Genomic DNA, 21,066 nt, shown 5'->3' on the forward strand with positions numbered 1-21,066 from the left:
GAACACTACTGCGGCTGCTCGGACAGTCCGCCGCCCTTACTAAAGATGGCGAAAACTGCCTCAGCCGCCCTCTGTTCTTCATCATGGAGGCGATCGGGCCCGCCTCCCTGGGCGCCACAGTCACGTGACCCGCACAATGGCTGACAGGCCACTTAAGGCTTCCCAGCAACGGCGGGCTAAAGCCATGATCGCCGCCGCTGCCGCGGGCTCGGCAGGCCGTGTCGCGGTGCCCTTGCTGTTGTGCGCACTGCTAGCGTCCAGCAGCGCCTACGTGCTCGACGACTCCGACGGGCTGGGCCCGGAGTTCGATGGCATCGGCGCAGTCAGCGGCGGCGGGGTGAGCGCGGGCTGGCGGGAGGCGAGGACGCTCTGGAGCGCGGGGACGCGGGATGGGGCGGGGGCGGGGGTGGGGTGGGGGAGGCGGGCGTTGCCCGGTCCCACAAGCCCCCGCGGCGTTGCCGGGCGAGCAGACGCCGCTTCCCGCACGCCCCTTTGAGGTGAAGCCAGGCAGGCGGTTAGACCTGAGCGGAGCAGCCCGGAGGTCTCGAGGGGAGAAGTGTCTGCAATGGACCGGCGAGGGCTCGAGGGTGCTCGCGCTCTCGATCGCCCTCCTGGGCTGTCCTTGCCGCGCTGGAAAAGCCAGAGAGGGAACGCCGAGCCTCAGCGGGCTGCCCTAGTGGTTCCCTTCCTTCCCAGGGAGACAGATAGTGGGGTCGTGAGTCAGACAGAAGACGTGAGCAGAGCAGCAGGGCATGCGGACCCTTCTTGAGCAGCCGACAGTACACCTCCTCGTCATCCCCTGCGAGTGTAGCCTCATAGACTCTTTGGGGTTGTGTACGGTCTGAAGCTATCTGGGATATTGTTTTTAAAGAGGGCTACCTTCATCCACGAAGAGAAACTGCCTAGGGGCTATGCAGTCTGTGCGGGGATGGGGAATGCTGGCTCTCTTGAGTGCCTGAGAATCCGCAGGTGTACTGGCTAGAACTTAAGTTCTGTCTTCCTCTCCCACTTGTCATGAACACCAGTTAGTTCTTCAAAGAAGTGGTATTGGGAAAGATTTCTTTTTGGTTCGAAGATCTCAGGCTTGGGAAGTGGTTTTGTTTTCCAAGTGAAACTAAGCAGTAAACTTTAGATCTACAGGAAAGTATAATGTTCTGTGTACCCCAACATTGTGTTGTGTGTGTGTGTGTGTGTGCGCGCGCGTGTGCGCGCACTAATGAGCTAATCTCTTTATTCTCAGTGGTGTGGTGTTTTTTTTTTATTAAAATTTAAAATAGCAAGTATTTCATTTTAATCCTCAGTGTCTCCTATTGCTATCTCTGTGATATTAGGTCTAATTGCATAGGCTTCTTAAAAAAAAGCCAAGGTCTCTAGTTTTACTTATTTAGCTCAATTTAAAATTAATAATTTCATAACCTGGTGTGGTGGAGTAAGCCTTTGATCCCAGCACTGAGGAGGCAGAGGCAGATGGCTCTCTGTGAGTCTGAGGCCAAACTAGTGTATGTATATAGTTTCCAGGCCATCCAAGTGCTACATAATGAAACTCTGTCTCTAAAAACAAAATCAGTTAATAACCTAGAGCAGGAAGTTCACTTTTATTTTTAAAGATTTTAATTGTGTGTGTGTGTGTGTGTGTGGTGTGAGCATATGTAGATGTGAGAGCAGGTACCTCTAAAGGCCAGAAGAATTAGGTCATTTTGAGTTGCCATCTCTCCAGTCCCCAGAGCAGGCAATTCTTATCTATAAAATATTCAATTATTAATGTCTCCATACAGTGTTACTCAGTTTAGGAGAGCAATCAGCGATGAATGAAGATGGTTGAACATACTATTTGCTTACCAGATTAAACTGTGTGTATGTGTGTGTACATGTGTGTGACGGACCAGCTCATCTGGGGCACTGGGACGGACGGACGGGGCAGGTTCTCAGGAATAGGTGGGTAAGGAGTCAGCGAATGACAAACAGACGCAAGACTCAAGTCAAGTCACCCATCTCTCACATAGGCTGTGGCAGAAGCTTCAAGGAAGAGTGCCCGCAGAGAAGGTGTGTGTGCTTCCTGCATTGGAGCCCTTGCACACTTGGCATTACCTGCTTATGTTCTAAGGAACACAGTCTGGCTTCTTCTGGAAGGGAAGACAGTATGTTTAAGTTACCAGAGACCACTGATGAGCCATTGCCATATACAGGAGTATATGATGCTAATGGAGGAAGATGGGTTAACATTCAAGGGAAAAAGGTTTCCAAGTTTAATCTGGTGCTTAGTAAATAAAGAACAAAAGGCAAACTTAATTAAGCAATTAAGATGGATTCAGAAAAAACGGGATAAGGATAGAAGAAAGAGATAAATGCCTATAATGTCTTGAGATTGGTTTTGGGGAAGGTTTGAAAAGGAGTTAGAAATATGGAGAAGGAGAAGGAAAGAAGACTATATATATATATATATTCTGTGTGGCAACCAATGAGGACCTATCATAATGAGCATAAGTCATCATGAGAATGGCCAAACCACTTCCTCTCTGTATGGATTTGTATATATTTTGTATATTTGTATATATATATATATATATATATATATATATATATATATATATATATATATATATATACTGGAGACTGTGAGACTGTTAACCACAACTGCTTGCCCTTAGCTCAAAATGCCATGAACTCATAGCCTAGATAAAGATTTATATCGAAACTAATGTCAAGCCATGTCTAGCACAATTAACCGTGGACTCACACCAGAGACATCTGTCTGATGAAATTCTATTCTCATGTATCGTATCTGATATAATGATTCTAAGAATAATCTGTACCACATGAAAAAACAATACATGCTGTTAAACTATCTTTTCTGTCTAATGCCTCATGCCTAGTAAAGACACATTCAGAAGCAATTCCTTTGAGCTTTGAGTCTTGTGTCTGCCATTGGCCGACTCCTTTCCCACATATTCCTGAGACCCTGTCCCATCTGTCTCAGGGTTCTGGCTGAGCTGGTCCATTGCACGTGTGTGTGTGTGTGTGTGTGTGTGTGTGTGTGTGTGTGTGTATAACTCTTGCTATCTAGCACAGTTTGTAGCAGCATTTAGATAGCTCTCACTTCACTCTTACATTTTTAGGGAAAGCATTTTGATGTAGTAGTTGAAATGTGGGCTTGACAGGTTGTTGGAGTCATTCTGGTAAGGACATTCACCTTACTTCATAGGTTTTTTTTTTTTTTTCCTGAGGGAACAAAGATAACTAACTGCCTGGCTATACCATTGTGAGGACCGGTGTGATTAGGCAATTGTGATTACTGTAATACTTTAGGGGTTAGGGAGGAGGAAGTTGTTTTGAACAAGTGTACCCCAATGCTCTTTCCTAGTATCGCCAATAGCTTCAGGCCTTATTTAGGCACCTTGCTTAGTCATTTGAAAATTCATTGTTTAGTGATGGGTTTCAACATTTAGGTCTCTTGCCTTTGCCTAATGTTTACACTGACTATAGTGTGACTATAGCATTGTTTTTCTAAACCCGGTCCTTCCAGTGTTAAAAGGAGACAGGCCACAAACTGCATTTCCAGTTGTATAATGCAAAATGGGAAGAATTACTTACGGCAGCATATGTTGGCATGTGGGCATGATGAATGCTTTTTTTTTTTGACAGTTGAACGTCTGCCAGGCTGTAAAGTTTTTTAGAACAATGTATTTTTTTCAAAGTGTGTTTGTGTGTGTGTGTGTGTGTAACTTACCATTTATCTGGGGCTTACCGTGTGCTTGAGCCCTTGCTGTGCTTTTAATGGGCATCTTAAAGTTACAACACCCGAATGAGTACCTGGCTTTATTACTTGCTTGCTCATGGTCTTGTGAGAAAATCAGGACACATGCTACATTTAGTTCAAAGCCTCCTTCTTGTTCTTTGTATCTGTGCAAACAACCCATAGAAGATACTGAATAGCTGCTTTTGAATAACGAGGAATAAGGGCAAGAGCTTGAAGATGACATAGCATACAAGAAACTTAAAGGTGAGAACAGCGCCAGGGATTAGGATGCAGGATTAGTTCGAATAGAGACATGGATCTGCTACCAGTGTTGGGCAAGAACTTGGATTAACTGGGAGTGGCAGAAGGAAGCTTTCCCTGAAGAAGTGGACTTTGAGATGACAGCTAACTATTGAATTGGAGTTGACTAGAAAATAAAGATTCACTATACATCCCAGGCTGACAAGAAACCAAAAACAGTTCGATAGGTCTGAATTAAACTTGCAAGAGTGATAGGCAAGCTGGCAGAACTGGGTCCGAGTTATTAAAGGACTGTGGTATAAACTAAACAGTTGGAATTTTATTTTGAAAGCTACCAGAGAACAAGAAACTTCAGCAGAATAATGACAGGATTACACTTTTGTTTGGAGAATATTGAACTGGTAAGTGGTGTGGAGAATTGGACAGGGGGGGTGAATGATAAGCCGCTACGCTGTTTTCCTTAAACTAGTGGGGTTGAAGAGTAGGGGATGGATTTGAGAGCACCGAGGACTTCTTGCTGACTGAGGATGAGTTTGTTGTGAGCACGACCTCAGGCTTATGGCTTAGACAGATTTTGCTGTTTGGGAAGGTAGAACATGTAGAAGAAATAGATTGGGCAAGAATGCTGTTTGGTTTGGATCTGTTGTGCTCCACGACACGGTTTGTGACTCAGAGGGACAGGGTAGGAAGATTCTAAGTAGACCGGGCACCAAGCAGAATGTTCTCTATGAGAGCGCTTAGAAGGGATGGATCCCCATAAAAAAAACAAGCTCATATTCTCGGCAAATTGTCAGTTGATTGCCAGTTTTATGCTGAAAAAAAAAAAAAAAACCTACCCCTGTTTCCCTTGCTTATGTCACCAGGCAAAAGCCTCTCCTTAGTTCTGTGTTCCTGAAGGAGAGAATTCAGGCTGACATACTCTTTAAGTAACACTTAGCAACAAAACAAACACTACAAGGAGATGGATACTGCAGTAGATTGTCTCAAAGGCAGGGGAAAAGCAGCCCAGTGGGTTTTGTGTTATGGATTTTAAAGAATTTTTATGACTATGAGGTTGATGCCATATTCATGGATGCGGTCTACTTTTCCTCTCCTGAATCATGGAGGACCAGATGATTCCATAATCATCTTGAAGAGAGAGGGGGAGTTGACTGGGGGAGGGGGAGGGATATGGGAGGTGGTGGCAGGGAAGAGACAGAAATCTTTAATAAATAAATAAATGATAAAAAACCATTTAAGTGTGTGTGTGTGTGTGTGTGTGTGTGTGTCTGTGAGTGTGTGTGTGGAATATGGAGGGGTCAAAACTGAAATGAAGTTAGGGTCTTTTGAGGATGTAACCTTCATTAGTTCACTAGTGTGCGTATGTGGCAGGCGGTTGTGAAAGTGTCCTCCTGGTCCTCTAGTTTTGTTTTGTTTGACAGGGTTTCTCCTGGGTGTCCTAGCTCTCACTATAGACCAGACTGGCCTTGAACTCAGAAATCAGCCTGCCTCTGCCTCTGCCTCTTGAGTACCGGGATTAAAGGCATGCACCACAGCTGCCCTAGTTTTTAGTAAGGTAGAAAGACCCTAACTTCAGCTTCAATGATGCTTGTAATCACAAAGGGGGCATTTTGACCATCAGGGGACACAGCCTTCAGGTCCTTGGTTCTGTCATGTCTTCCTGCTGCCTAATGAGAGGCACAACCATGAAGACTTAGCTCTAGTTTTTCCTGGCTACCTCATATCTATTCCTTGCCTAACCCTTGATCTGACCTTCCAAAGGACAGGTTTTTGGTTTACTATTGGTTTTCGTTAGTGCCTGTACTTTCTACATATGTTTTTCCATTCTTTCTGTTAACAATCTTGTATGCAGTTTTGTTCATACGGCCCTGCCTTGGGGATTGTTGTGTAGTTGATCATAGTGGTAGCAGATGGAATTTATGAAGATAAGGGGAGTGCTGTTTCTTCTCAGCATTACTCTGGTGGCTGTAAGATATTAATGCATAAAATTGTCTGAGATTCATCTTGCCCCCAGATATTTTTGTTTATTTTACATCCCAACAGTGTTTGCCCTCCCTCATCTCCTCTCCTTCCAGCCCCTCCTCCTACCTCCCCTTCTCTCCCACCCCACGCAGTCCTCCTCCATTTCTATTCAGAAAAGTGAGGGCCTCCCATGGCTATTAACCAAACATGGCATATCAAGTTGCAGTAAAGGCACTCAGCTCCTGTTAAGGCTGGACAGGGCAATCTGGTGTGAAGAATAAGGCCCCAAAAATTCCTAGCCCCCAGATATTGATAAGTAGTTTAAGATAGATTATTCTAGTTTCAAGACAAAATTGAAATCATGTTTACATTAGTTATTTTTCATGTTGCAAAGACAGAATACCCCAAGTGAATTCAAGGGAGCAGTGATTTATTTTGTTTGAGGTGATTTATTTAGTTTGAGGGCTTGGTCTATCATGGTTGGGAAGGAGGACGAGGCAGCATGCATTGCATTTGCAACTAGACATAGTGAAAGAAGAAGAGAGATAGAGAAATACAGATATGCTAGTCTGTGCTTAGCTACCTTGCTTCTCTTTGGACAGTTTGAGACCCCAGCTCATGAAATGGTTCTACTCACATTGAGGATGGCCCTTCCCACCTCATTTAACTGAGTCAAGAAACTCCCTCTCAGACAGGCCCAGAAGTGTGTGGTTCTAGATCCTGTCAAGTTGACATTGTTAACCATCAACAATGCTTTAGTAGCCTTTATAAGCTTATCTCTCGTCAGCTCTTGTACCAGCATAAGAAAACCTGTTAGCTCTTAGAAAAACAATAGGCTTGTGCACCAGGGATTGGGCGCCAACCAAACAGACCAAACAGTACAGGGAAATGACTCTCCCCAGCTCCATTTGCCCAAGAAGTGGTCCAGTAGGGACATGTGGGACCGGGGGTGGGATGGGCTGCGTGTGAACACTGTAGACAGGTATTGATGATTATATTTGTTTTCATATTTTTGAAAACTTTTATTTTTTCAGGCAACCTCTAGGCTTCTAGTAAATTACCCAGAGCCCTTTCGTTCTGAAATACTGGATTATCTCTTTAAGGTAAGGAAAATTAATTATCTCCTAGGCTTATGATATTTTGAAAGTGTATGGTTTTATCAGCTTCCTGGTAGCTTTTTTGTTTGTTTGTTTTGATTTTTAGAGACAGGGTTTCTCCGTAGCTTTTGGTTCCTGTCCTGGAACTAGCTCATCTAGACCAGGCTGGCCTCGAACTCACAGACATCCGCCTGCCTCTGCCCCCTAAGTGCTGGGATTAAAGGCATGCGCCACCACCACCCGGCTCTTCCTGGTAGTTTTTGTAGACAGTGGCAGATTCCACTTGGAGTAAGCTGCTTTTTGCGGTTCTGCTCTTTGCATCTGTGCAGCCAAAGGCCTCTGTGGATGATTGTGTTGAGGCTTTACATGATGGAGCATGGTGATAATGCTGTTATTTTTTTCCACAGCCAAACTTTGGTGCCTCTTTGCATATTTTAAAAGTGGAAATCGGTGGTGATGGGCAAACGACAGGTAGGAAGATCTGGGAAACAGGATTTCCTCAACATTTTAACTTATATGTAAACATACAGGGCATAAGGAGGGTCAGCTCCTATGAGGTGACTGGTCCTCCACAGACTGTGCTTAACTCGTCTCCCTTCTCATTTTTGGGATACTTGTGCGTGTGTGTGTGTGCGTGTGTGTGTGTGTGCGTGCGTGCTTGTGTGTGTGCGTGTGTGTGTGTGTGTGTGCGTGCGTGCTTGTGTGTGTGTGTGTGTGTGTGTGTGTGCGTGTGTGCTTGTGTGTGTGTGTGTGTGTGTGCTTGTGTGTGTGTGTGTGTATGTGTGTGTGTGTCTATGTATGTTCATGGCAGTGTGGAGGTTAGAGGACGACTTGAGGGAGTCAGTTCTTTCCTCCCACTATGTCGGTCCTGGGACTCTAGCTGAAGTTGTCAGGCTGGATGATATGCACCTTTACCTGCTGAGCCATCTTGCTGATCTGATATTTCTTTTCCTTTTAAAAATTATGTGAAATGTAAAATTTTCAAGATAGTATTAATACTCTAAATTGCTCAATTGGAAGTTTATGAAAAAGTTATAAGAAAAATTTAATTATGTGTAGGACATTAAGATGTTATAAACTCTAAAAATGTATTCTAAAATGCAACTTGTATTTTAGAAACAGAGCTTTCTTTTTTTAAAAAAAACAACATATATTAAATAATTAAATCTTCAACCCTCATAATCAAATTTTAAAGTACTTCTGTTCAGCATTTAACTTAATAATTATAGGCTAAGCCCATTAATATTAACTTGAGAATATCTTCTATATATTTGTCTTCCTGCTAGCGATTTCAAAGTAATTTTTTTAAAAAAAGATGTATTTTGATTTTATGTGTACAGGGTTATGTTTGTGTTGATATATGTATACTGTGTACATGCCTGGTGCCTGCAGGGGCCAGAAGAGGGAGTTGGACTCCCTGGGACTGGAGTATCAAATGGTTGTGAACCTTCATGTGGGTGCTGGGAGCCAAGCCTACATTCTCTGGAAGAGCAGCCTTTACAGCTGAGGCATGTCTCTAGCTTGCTGGAAGTCACTTTCTAACAGGTACATCTATTGGAGTTTCAGGACAAAAGCCTTGGCATCTACTGTGACAAACTTGGTTTGACCACTTATCCGGGACACAGCATTGGCGATGGACAGGAAGGGCTCTCTTACCATCCAGATCACTCTGGAAGATCAGAGAAAGGTCTAGTGAACCACGGCTTGTTGTGAGGGGCTAACAAGGATTTTGAGGCCGCATTGAAATGGGGAACAGAGGCCTGTGTCTGTGGTTTGGCTAGCTAGAGTTTTGCATGGTTGGCAGAGCAGGTAACCTTGGTCAGGCTGTGTGGTCTGATCATTCATTATCTCAGGGCTGGTCCTGCAAAGGTCCCGAGAAGTCTTTCTCCCTTGACAGGGCAGCTTGATTTCCCTTCTTACCTACTGTGGGAGGCTTGCTGTTGTTTTGGGAGGCAGTCTTAGTCTGATGAGATAAATGTGTGTTTATGGATCAGAACTGTTCTTAGACTCCAAGATAACTGCAGGACAGAGCAATTTAGAACCCCGGAGGGAAAAAGAGAGGCAAAATGAAGTCAGAGAGGGAGAAAATGAGAGGGAGGTAGGTCAGCTGCTGGGCCCTGTTTCGGTATTCATGTAGAATTTATGTGGAAAGAAAAAGGTCCTGCAGAACAGAGGTTTTTCTCAAAAAGTGTCTTTTTCAAAGATTTAGACAGGGTGCCGGTGCAGGCAGGGTGCTGATGCAGATAAGGTGCCGATGCAGACAGGGTGCTGATGTTGATCTGGTGCATTTGCTGAAGCTAATTTAGAGATAACGACACATACGCACATTCTCATGTTGACATTAAAGATGAAATGGTTCAAATGCGTCATTCATAGACGGTTCCATTGAGCAACAAGTGGGGTTTGTGGTGCGTGAGAGCACGTGAGGACTTGGATGTCAGAGAATGACCTCTGACCTCGGTTTTCCTCTGCCAATTGTGACTGCTGGCAGAGGACTTTGATATTGTGGTATTCACTTTTCCATAAGGCTAGTAGTCTGATGACATGTTATGTGGTGGAATATAAGAATTGGGGCTCAGGAGTACAGCGATTCATACCCAAAGTTGAGAGTGAAAGTTAAGATAATATGAACTTGAAGTTGGACTCGGGAGCTTGAAAACCTCAGAGAGATCAAAAGCTCAGCAGAATGCAGTCCTGGGAATTTGTAGGAATACAATGCAATAACTTCTCTCTCAGTACTGCTTTTTTACATAACATTGTGGTTTTATTATTTAAGAATCTTACAGTGTTTAAGATACTAAAAAAATAGGAAATGATATGCTTTACACAGCCACCTTCTTATAAAATTTTTATCTTCACAACCTCACAACTAGAATACAAGGAAAGTGCCACTTTAAAAATTGTTTGTGTTTGTATTGTTTATGGGTTATTTCCTTCCTTTTGCTCTCTTCCTGTTCAGATGGCACGGAACCATCCCACATGCACTATGAACTAGATGAGAATTATTTCCGAGGCTATGAGTGGTGGTTGATGAAGGAAGCCAAGGAGAGGAACCCTAATATTATACTCATGGGTAAGGTTACAGTGCTTGGGGGTCTCTTTAACTTTTATATTAAGAATCATGCTTGTGATGCCCCTCTCCCCACTAGCAGCTACAAAACATATGCAGGACTGATCTTCATTGTCACTGTTTATTATGTTGTGTCTTTGTGAATTATAATTTATAGTTTTATTGTTTTATAGATATACATTTGATTGATTGATTGATTGATTGATTTTTGAGACAGAGTCTCACTTTGTGACCTAGGGTAGCCTGGAACTTGCTATGTAGCCCAGACTGGCCTCTCACTCATCCTCTTGTCTCTGAAGTGCTGGGGTTACAGGCTGATTTATTGGGCCTGGCTTATTATTGCTAAGTCTTGGTGTCATTGCTGTGCTGAAATACCATGACCTCAGAGCAAGTTGGGAGACAAAGGATTTTTTTCTTTTTGCTCACACTTTCAGATCACTGTTCATCATCAAAGGAAGTAAGGATAGGAACCCAGACAGGGCAGGATCCTGGAGGCAGGAGCTGGCACAGAGGCCATGGAGCTTTTTAATGACCTGCTCAACAGAACTTGCTCAGACTGCTTTCCTGTAGAACGCAAGCCGGGGATAGCACCGTTCACAATGGGCTGGCTCTAGGCCATCAGTCACTAATTAAGAAAATGCCCTGCCCACAAAGAGCTTAGTCCTTAGCAGTAGACTCACTGGATAGTTGCTCAAGACGGACTATATTCATTTCACAGTCCGTAGCAGCATGAACTACTTTAAACAGCCAGAGCTTCGGGCTTTTATCATCCGAAAGGAACTCTATCACTCCATCACTTGCTCTTTTGAAGCAGACTTGCATTCAAGCCGAACTATATAAAATTATTTTAAATGTTTTCTTTTGAATTACAAAATTTAGTTCCCTTGATAGTTAAAGGAAAGAATATTATTTTCCAAATTAAACAATCACTGAAGAGTGTGTTCTTCCAGAAATGTTTGGAAGAGTGTAAGCATCTTGGAATTGAGCACCTGCTCCCTGCTGTGCTGTTTTCAAGGTCAGACCTCACGTAGGTGTGGGCATTTTCCTGTTAAACCACAGCCCAGCAAAGACTCACGTGGTGGATCTTCACTGTGCTCAGCCTTCTGTTGTTTTAATGTCATACATTTTACATAGTGAAATTAGCTTAGGAAAAATTGCATCATGTTGATTCTGATTTTGCTTTTGGCAGTGAACTAGATGGGAGTATATTCAATTGGAAGTGAGCTTATTTGAAAATATCGCAGTTGAAGTGGGAATTGTAACTCGTGCCTTTCTGTTCCCTTTTCTGACTTCACAGTCCAAAGAGTCACAGGAAGAATGCGCTCACTCTGAAGTTCCCTTCACACTGGCGTTTCCTCTCGAGTCCCTGACATTGATATATTTATATAATGCCCAATTTAGGTTTGCTCATCAAATTGTTTCTGGTAGTGGCAGCATTGTTTCACACATTCCACTTTACCTTTCTTCTCCCCGCAGGGTTGCCGTGGTCATTTCCCGGATGGCTGGGCAAAGGTTTCAGCTGGCCTTATGTAAACCTTCCGCTGACTGCCTACTATATCGTGAGATGGATTTTGGGTGCTAAGCATTATCATGACCTGGACATTGACTATATTGGGGTTAGTAACATATTGGAAATAGGATTTATTTTCGGATGTGTATTTTAGAAAGTTTAGAAAGTAAATTAGATTCATATTTTGTTCCATTGAAAAGATTTATAACCATACTTTATGTGTAGAACTACAATTTACATATTGCATTGTACTATGACTTGACATAGTTTTTATTTTTTAATTATTATTTATGTGGTATGGGTGTGTTGCTTGCATGTATGTCTGTGCATGTCGTATCCGCAGAGGCCAGAAGGAGGCGTCCAATTCCCTGGGACTGGGAATTACAGGTGTTTGTGAGCCTTGTTGCGGATGCTGGGAATTGAACCAGGGTCCTCTGGGAAGAGCAGCCAGTGCTCTTTACTGCTGAACTATCTCTCCAGGCTTTGATAAAATTTTAAGAAGAAAAAAGGGAAATATTTCAGGTTACAAAACTCAGAATAGACTTTAAAAAGCACTCTCTCTAAATGGATCAATGAGAAAAATATGTTCAGGGACCAGTTTTGTTTAATTCCTAGTCAGTGGGGTTAAAAGAAATCCCTGTTACATCATTGCCTCAAAAAAATGATACATGTTGGATTTTTTAGGGAATGTACAAATGGTTCTTGTTACTTCAATAAACAGAAAGTTGAACTCATATGACGACCATGAGAAAATCAAACCAAATAAAACCACGATGGAGTTGAAACTTTAAATAAAAAAGGCTTTGTTTCCTCTTTTGTAAGGAATGTGCTCTTTGCCTACACTCGGCCCTTCCTCTCCACCTAACACTTGACTCTGTGGTGCTTTGTTGATTATCCTTTTTGTGCCCTGAGATCCATTTGTTCTTTTGTTGTCTAAACACTGCAAGTCAACTGCAGGTGACCCCTTATTATTCTTGCCTTTGGACAACAGTGAATATTTCCTCTCTTTTAATTTTTTTCACAGTAAAACATTTTTAATTGGAAAGGTTTTTTTCTAGTTTTATTTTTGTGATTATAATATAATTGCCTTTCTCCCTTTTATGTCCTACCACTCTCCTTCAAATCCACGACCTCTTTGTTTCTCTAATTGTTATTGTGTAGATATATGTGTATGTATACATATATATTCCTAAATATCACCTATTCGGACCGTAGATTGTTACTTGCATGTATGTTTGTATGTTTCCATTTGGCATTGGACAAATGTCCAATGTGGAATTTCCTGGGGAACTTGACCCCCTCCCATGCTCCTTTGGTTGCCTGGAATTCTCTGTGTGGTGTTGAGGCCGCACAGGCATTTCCCATTCACTTTGGCATGTCTGTCGGTGTCATCCGTGTTCAGCTCACAGCTGGGCAGTCATGTTGGGGAGACTGTATAGGAGCTGTTTCTGACACCAGGAGGCGTGTCTCACAGCCAACTCCCCATCTCTGGTTCTTGCTGTCGGTCTTGCTGCCTCCTCTACTGGAATGTTCTCTGAGCCTTGGGCGAGTGTGGGAGTGTTTCGTAGAATGAGGCTAGACTCCACTACTCTGTGTTTTAATTGGCTGTGGTTAGTAATTTTTTTGGTGCCAGTCCAATTCAAATTCTCCTTCAAAGCTTTTTCTAGTTCTTAAGCAATAATGTTGTTTCTTTACACTTTAAAAGTTATTCTCATTCTGATGAATATCTTCTAAACCAGGAATTAGCTGAATTTTTTTTATAAAGAGCTAGTGTATAGATATTAAGTTGGCACTAGTAGTAGCTCATAGGCAATATTAAGACGTAATCATTTGCAGTATAATCATTTCAAACTGAAAACTGTTTACACTCTCAGACCTTGAAGATAAAGGTGGCAGGCAAGAGTCTGCAGGCTGTTGAAAACCTGCTTCCTTCTGTCCGAAACTGTTTTATAACATACTGTAATGTGTTAAAAAGTGTAAAGCATACTGAGTTTGTGTGTTGGGGGCCGGTCACATACCCTATGATGCCTCGCATAACTGTAGTGGGTCTCCATTAGCATATGCGTTTTAATACAGCACTGACTAAAGCTGATATTGAAGTTTTCATATACTCGCGATTTAAATTATTAGCCAGTGCTTCCTGAGTTCCTCTGTGTGGCAGAGCTGTGCCTGTCATGTTCCAGCAACATCAGATTAGTGAGCTCTTGGCAGCGAGAGGCAGGCACTGCTGCAGATCCTCGGTCCTCCTGTAGGATGATAGAGGATGAGGATGAGCCCTGGCCACAGGACGGCAGAGAGCGGGATGCTCGCTTTTACTCTCCCTTTCCAGATTATAGTTGACAGTTTGTGTCTGGAAATTGTTTTTAGTGTTGGTATATTTAACCCAGTAGTGTGGTTAGAAGCAGATAGAACGCTCAGCTTTATCTTTCTGATGTGTCAATCTTCACTAAATATTTCCAGTGAGTGAAGCTGACGCCTCATTTTGTTCCGATGTCTCTAATAATCACGTGCTGTGGTGAGACATTCTTTAATAAGAATTGCTCTATTACATCCAGACCTTAGGGTCATCTCTTTAATGGTTTTCTTTTGTCTTGTTTCAATTTTATCTTATCTTTATGATTTTTACTTTTTTAAAAAAGAAAACAATCTTTTTTCATTATATATACCAATCCAAATGGTTTTTTTGACTATAAGACTCAGAACTCAGAAGTTCCCTTTCTTTTTTTTTCTTTCTTCCTTCCTTCCTTCCTTCCTTCCTTCCTTCCTTCCTTCCTTCCTTCCTTCCTTCCTTCCTTTCTTTCTTTCTTTCTTTCTTTCTTTCTTTCTTTCTTTCTTGAAGTTCCTTTTCAAAACTGAAACTCTCCCCTCATGATTCTGAACTCTAGAGAGCAGAGTGTATTTCGTTTTACTCGTCCTGATTAAGAGCCTACTCTTTGGTTCTTGCTGATCATTACATTTCTCACTGTAAACAAATTCCTTCTATATAGTGCCCTGGTGAATAATTTGCTTTTTACTATGTTTATATATCAGAGTTATTTCAATGATTCTCATACCTATTAGTTCTCCAGCACCCATTGTACTCTTTGGACACATTACAGTTCTGTTTTTTTTTCTTTTTTCTTTTTTGAGAGAATACATACTTCGTTGTTGTCAATCTCTGGAATAAATGATTTATTTTGAAAAAAATGATTTTATGTATGTGAGTGTTTGCTTGTGTGTGTTTTTGTGCACCACATATATGCTTGCTGCCCTTGTAGACCAGAAGAGGGCGCTGACTCTCTGAGAGCTGTGGTAGAGACTGCTGTGAGCCACCCCAGGGATTGGAGATGACTCTGGTTCCCTGAATACCATTGTGCACTCTCTCTCCAGACCCATAAATGACTTTGAAAAAATATTCTCTATTTTAAGTTTTGTTAAAACTTTTAATTTTTAAAAGTTATGTTGCTTTATAAACATATTTATAAGTTCCACGACAGGCATTTTCAAAAGACAGGAAACTAGTTCATCAGATATAATGAAAGATGGGATGAGAAGTGGCATTTTAATGAGAATGTTCATTTTCAGATATTTAAATACTTTGAATTGAGAATTTTTGGATTTTTGTTTTGCAGATTTGGAATGAAAGGCCATTTGATGCCGACTATATAAAGGTCTGTAAAACTATATAATCTCTTCTTACTTATACTTTTATACACAGAAGTTTGGAAGACAGATTTGAAATGTTGGTTTTTGACACCATAATTAATTTACTAAATGTGCTATAAAATTAAATTCTTAATGTCTATGTTCCTGCTATTGAAAAGTCTGTGTGCAATTCTTCATAGGCCCTGAATGACCTATATGAAGAGTTGGGTTGAATGTTGAATGTTGGGGTAAGATTGTGGCTTACAGTGGAATTCATGCTTATTTGAATCCCTTCAGCACCAAAAGGAAAAACAAAATGAAGCAAAACATTAGGCAGGTGTAGTGGCACACCTTTAATCCCAGTACTTGGAAGGCAAAGGAAGGTCTCTGTGATTTTGAGCCCACTCTGGTCTACATAGTGAGTTTCAAGATAGGCAGGATTATATATCTCAACAAACAAGCAAAGATATGTACCAATGTAAATACTGTATGCATATCTATGTAATAGCTTTATAATTCTGATAAATGTTATAAAAGCAACATATTATTTTAGATTTTAAAGACTCAAGAAATTTAGCTTTATCTTTTTATCATAGTTCTGATTTTTTTTCAAATATCCATGATATTGTTCTTGTGTCTTGTGGTTCCATTTCTGGCTGTGCTAAGATCCTCTGACCAAAAGAAACGTTGGAGAGGAAAAGGACTTATTTGACTTACATTCCCAAGTCAGTCCCTTACTGAGCCGAATCAGGGCAGGAACTTAAGAAGCTTGGAGCAGAAACCACGGGGGAATGGTGTTGCTGGGCCCCTCTCAGTTTCACGCTAGGCTAGCCCAGGGCCATCTGTGTAGGGACTGTGCCTCCCATTGTGAATGAGACCTTCCCACAGCAGTTAACAGTCAAGGCAGGCCCCACAGACATGACCACAGGCGAATTGGATCTGGGCAGTCCCTCAAATGACACTCCCTTCTCATGTGACTCTAGCCTGTGTCAAGTTGACAGTTAAAGCTAGCTAGGGTAGAGCATATCACATAACACGGTTCTGTTTGCCATCTCTGGAGAGTAGTACCCAGTATTTGTAAATCTTATTTCACTACTTTTCTTGGATCACTCTAATACCATCAAGTCCCTCCCATGAGGTGGTTGCCATTACCAGTTTCCAGGAAACAGAAAACTGAAATGATTTCTGTTATTGGAAAAACCCAGTAGTTTCACTTTCCATACTTAGCTGTTCACTAGTTTACTTTCCATTTCTGTTTGTCTTATGTCACTTTTCTCCAAGAAATATTTTGTAACTACATTTTGTTTAAATTTTGCTGTTTTTCTTCAAATCAAGTGCATATGCTTCTGAGAATATCATTTCCAATGGATTTCTTTTCCCTATTCATTTAGTCAGCAAAACAGCAGATATTTGTTCAGTACATGCTATGTCAGGCACCATTAGCATGTTTGGAATGCAGTGATAGAGAACACTGTTAATGCCCGAAAGAAGTTCTGGCAGAGGGATAGAGAAAAAAAATATAGTCATAATTCTTCTAAAAGAATAATGAAAAAACTGGTTTTTCAGAAAGTGACTAGAAGAGATGGACTTTGTCCCTGGCTTGGTTAGGAAGGTCGGTTGAAAGACTATGTACAGTGGTAACCCCCAGGTTGCTAAGGCAGCCCATGATGTTGAAGTCACAGCTGAGGGTGACGGGAAGAGCACCTGTAAAAAGGTACATCAGACCAAAGAGCAAGAGAGACACCGAGCCCAAGCAGTAGGCTCCTGGGGTCCCTGGAGTGAGGGCACATTTTAGCAACTTTGTCGTCAGGGAGGAGGTAGGGTATTGTTTTGAGAGCATCCATGGCAGCCACATTGCAGCTCCATCCAGAGCATGCATGTGTCAGTGCCAGGCTGCAGGCCTGACGTAGGGTGGTAAGGTGGTGATGTCAGTGCAGTAGCAGAGAGGTGGATTATTCTGGAGACAAGTGCAAGTGCCATGGTCTAGGAACACAGGTTTAGGTTCCTCCAGATTTCATGCTCCAATGTGGAAACAGTTTTATAGCAACGGAACAAAGAAAAACACATAACTAGACACTTGTCCTATGCATTGGTGGACACACTAAATAGGTGATTACAGCAAAGCAGAATGGTTAGCTGGAGGCCTCACATGTGATCTGATGATACTCCGAGCCCCTTGGCTGATAGAAACTAGGGTTCTGTTAACCAATGCATCTCCTCAAGTGCTCTGTTAGTCACGGCATGTTAGGTCCAACACAGAGGTGCACCAAAAACAGTGTTTAAAGAGGCTAAAGAATTGTAATTAGCTCAGGACCTGGCATGTCCCAGCCTTTCCCCATCACTGAAGCTCTGATACGTTTACTGTTCTTTCTGGATCCTGTTCATAGAGGTGTGGGAGTGAGTTGGGCATGGGAGATGGCACAGTGGGTTTATTAGAAAACTGAAGCACAGGATTGTTAGTGGAAGGCTGTGAGTCAGAAAGATGCAGGGACGGATGGTGAAGGTAGTACACGCCTAGCATAGTAAGAATAGTGTTTGTTTCATTTCTAGGGATGTTAGAATTTCTGTTTTGTTTTGTCTTTTGTGTTTTGAGACAGGGTTTCTCTGTAGCTTTGGAGCCTGTCCTGTAACTAGCTCTTGTAGACCACGCTGGCCTCAAACTCACAGAGATTCACTTACCTCTGCCTCCTGAGTACTGGGATTAAAGGTGTGCGCCACCACCGCCCGGCCGGAATATTAGAATTATTAACATTTGGGTTCCATTTTCAAGTTAGTAATTTAATTATTGCTTTAAGATTTACTAGCATTGTTTTGAAGTCAGACTTCATTATTTCATTTAATTTTCTTCTGACCTTGGGGTTTTCCTACACTAATGTCTCTGGATATAGAAGCATTTAATTTATATATTTTTATAGCAGGGGATTTATTGGATTCTGTATCCCTTTGAAATTCCTATTGCAGCATTAAATAATGACGAATGAATATAGGGAGATGTTAAGTTCACATGACCTCAACGAATACATGGTCCTCACTGTGTGAGAAGATGGCTTCTGGAGAGAAGAGGAATTTGTTTTTAAGACATCTATATATATATTAGGATTATGTTTGCTGTGCAGTTACATTCATGATTGACTCTGGTTCATGGTAGTTTGTGATCACGGTGTCTGAGAGTGATGGACAGATGTGGGTGTGTAAGCCTCTGGGCCTTCTTTACTCATCAACAGATAAAATGGATGTAGATTTTGGGAGGGATGGATCACTCAATAAAGATAACATTTGAGGTAGGATAAAATTCTGTACAGAGTGCTGTAATCATATCAGACAGAAACTGATTTGTAAATCAGAGCTTACAGATTACGTGCATTTAAAAATGTTTTCAATTGCACTGCATTTGAATATACACACATTTCCTGATTACTGTTTAGAAATAAGTCCATAAAGACTAGACTAGGTTTTGACAGTCCTCAGAATGCAGAATTTTTCAAAGATTCTCTGGCTATTTTGGTCATAGTCTAACAACTAAAAGCTTGTTAACCTTTGCTGTGATCTATTTATGTCTCCAAAGGAATTAAGAAAAATGCTGGACTACCATGGTCTGCAGCGAGTGAAAATCATAGCAAGTGATAATCTCTGGGAGCCGATTTCTTCTTCCATGTTGTTTGACCATGACCTCTGGAAGGCGGTTGATGTTATAGGGTAAGGTGCAGCTCACTTAGATTACCAGCAGTTCATGGTTTCTTTATCTGGGTGTGGACTGTGCATTTCTTCTCACCTTCTCTACCCCTGTGATTACATTTCATTCAGTATTCACTCAGTAAGACATTGATCTCTCACAGTTCATTCCTTTCTCTTTGAGATGTGTTTTGGGGCATTTTCTATGATAATGAAATGTATTGGTGACTTTTTCAATAAATGAGTTAATGTTTAGATGAATAAAACAGGGCTTTATTTAGATTAGAAGGTAGGTATGTAGTCTTAGATGTTACCAGGGCAATGTTGTGAACTTAGTGTCTTGTTCAGGCATCCTATGATGTGACTCCGAGTTCATGCACGAACACTTTGTAAGTGGCTTGGTATGCGCCCTGACTGTCTTTTCTTCTTGTACCCTTAGCATTTTGACTCTTAGATGTCGGACTCTAATTATTCAATCTAATTTTATAATTTATAATCTATTTTATAATTTAATTTCTGCCATATAGCTCTCTGGGTCCTCACTGAACTGTGCTCAGAAGTTCAATTTTTTAAAAAAGTAAACATGTGTTCTGTGTATTATGACAGTATATAAGCATTTAAAACTAGAGTCTGCATATGCGTGGAATCTGATTTTTAATCTGTTGTGACACAGCTTAATCTCTGGATATACTTTGTTTCTAAAAGAAAAATTTTAGATTTTTTTTAGTGTTTTATTTTTATCTTTGATTTTCAGCGCTGGGGACCAAACCCAGGGCCTCATACATGCTAAGTAAGGCCATTGAGCTATACTTTACCATCAAGCTATATCCCCTTGCAAGAGTTTTCAATGTTTACAAAAGTAAGCGGAATAATAAATATGTATGTTCTGACCACTCACTCAGCCTCAGAAAATAAGAACCCAGTGCCATTTTTCATTCCTGTGTCAATCCATTTCTTTTCCTATCTTCATCATGTTTTCTTCTTTTTTTTTTGAATTAGAAACATATGAAGTCTAATTTACTTATTTTCAGTTTGACCATTCTGACACTAAGTCAACAAGTCCCTCAGTGTTTTAAAACAGAGTAAAAACATTTGAAAGGTACAAAGAGCATACAGCTCTTCAATGAGAAAAATAAATACGAGAGCACAAAACAGGATTACGGGCAATTGAAAGACTATGACATCTCTGAAGTCACACCTTACGTGTGTGTATGTGTGTGTCTGTGTGCATGCATGTGCACAGAAATACACACATATGTACACAAATATGTATATATATAAAATAACATGTGCATATATAATGAATAAAATATGTTTTCAAAAAAACAGTGTCTTATTTGGAGGCTATGTTTTTCTCATTGTCAAAAGGCAGCAGAAAAATATTACAAAACATATGACAATGTGATTAGCAACTTTTTATTTTTTAAAAATTAATTTCAAAAATGTTCATAAATTTATTAGAATCTTCTTTAAAAAAAGAACTAAATGAATATTCCTTCATCATGTTTTCATCATGCCTTCCTAAAGATAGTCTTTACCTTTTTGCCATAAATAATACCATTATTATACCTATGCATGTAATTGTTTCTTGATATTATCAAATATGTATTTTTCTTATTTTGTAATTTTATTTGGATCTGCATCCATTTAAGATTCATCTATTGGTTGGTAATTAAGTCTCTTTCCATTGATTTATAATTCAGTTCCTTTAACTTCTTGCTTATTTTCTTCTTGTAACTTACTTGGGTGACTGGATTGTTTGTTTTGTAAAGTTTTCCTAGTCTATATTTTAACAATTTCATCCTTGTACTTTAACACACATGCCTATCCTGTTTTTCTGGAAAATCGATGAGAGTAAATTAGATATGGGATTTTTTTGCAAGAGAAAGTGTAATTGTAAATTTATATTAAACTTTTTTTTTTAAATGGAAGATTTTGCCTTAGAATCCACTTGAACAGCTCAGATCTGAAGGAGGAAAGACTGTTTTTCTTGAACGTGTTTGGCTGGCAAGGCTGTCGGGAGTGAAGGATAGTTTCTGTTGTACTTCATGAAGAAGTGTGGTGTCTCACTGTTCATTAGTCATATAGGTATTGCAGTGCAGTTAGTCTTCCTCTGAGCGATAGCATTACTTCA

General features: G+C 40.9%; 1 protein-coding gene across 1 annotated transcript in view; it reads left to right on the forward strand.

The window, feature by feature from the left end:
* Window positions 1-21,066, forward strand: part of Galc (galactosylceramidase) — a 49,616-nt gene continuing 28,550 nt past the window's right edge. The window contains exons 1-7 of the mRNA XM_075947648.1: window positions 1-337; window positions 6,994-7,062; window positions 7,464-7,527; window positions 10,016-10,129; window positions 11,603-11,742; window positions 15,248-15,286; window positions 18,826-18,956. Coding sequence (XP_075803763.1) covers window positions 137-337; window positions 6,994-7,062; window positions 7,464-7,527; window positions 10,016-10,129; window positions 11,603-11,742; window positions 15,248-15,286; window positions 18,826-18,956 — 758 coding nt within the window. The 5' untranslated portion in view covers window positions 1-136. The remainder of the gene's footprint in view (window positions 338-6,993; window positions 7,063-7,463; window positions 7,528-10,015; window positions 10,130-11,602; window positions 11,743-15,247; window positions 15,287-18,825; window positions 18,957-21,066) is intronic.

This window comes from Microtus pennsylvanicus, chromosome 14, assembly GCF_037038515.1.
Source record: "Microtus pennsylvanicus isolate mMicPen1 chromosome 14, mMicPen1.hap1, whole genome shotgun sequence".
In the NCBI taxonomy this organism is placed as follows: Eukaryota; Metazoa; Chordata; class Mammalia; order Rodentia; family Cricetidae; genus Microtus; species Microtus pennsylvanicus.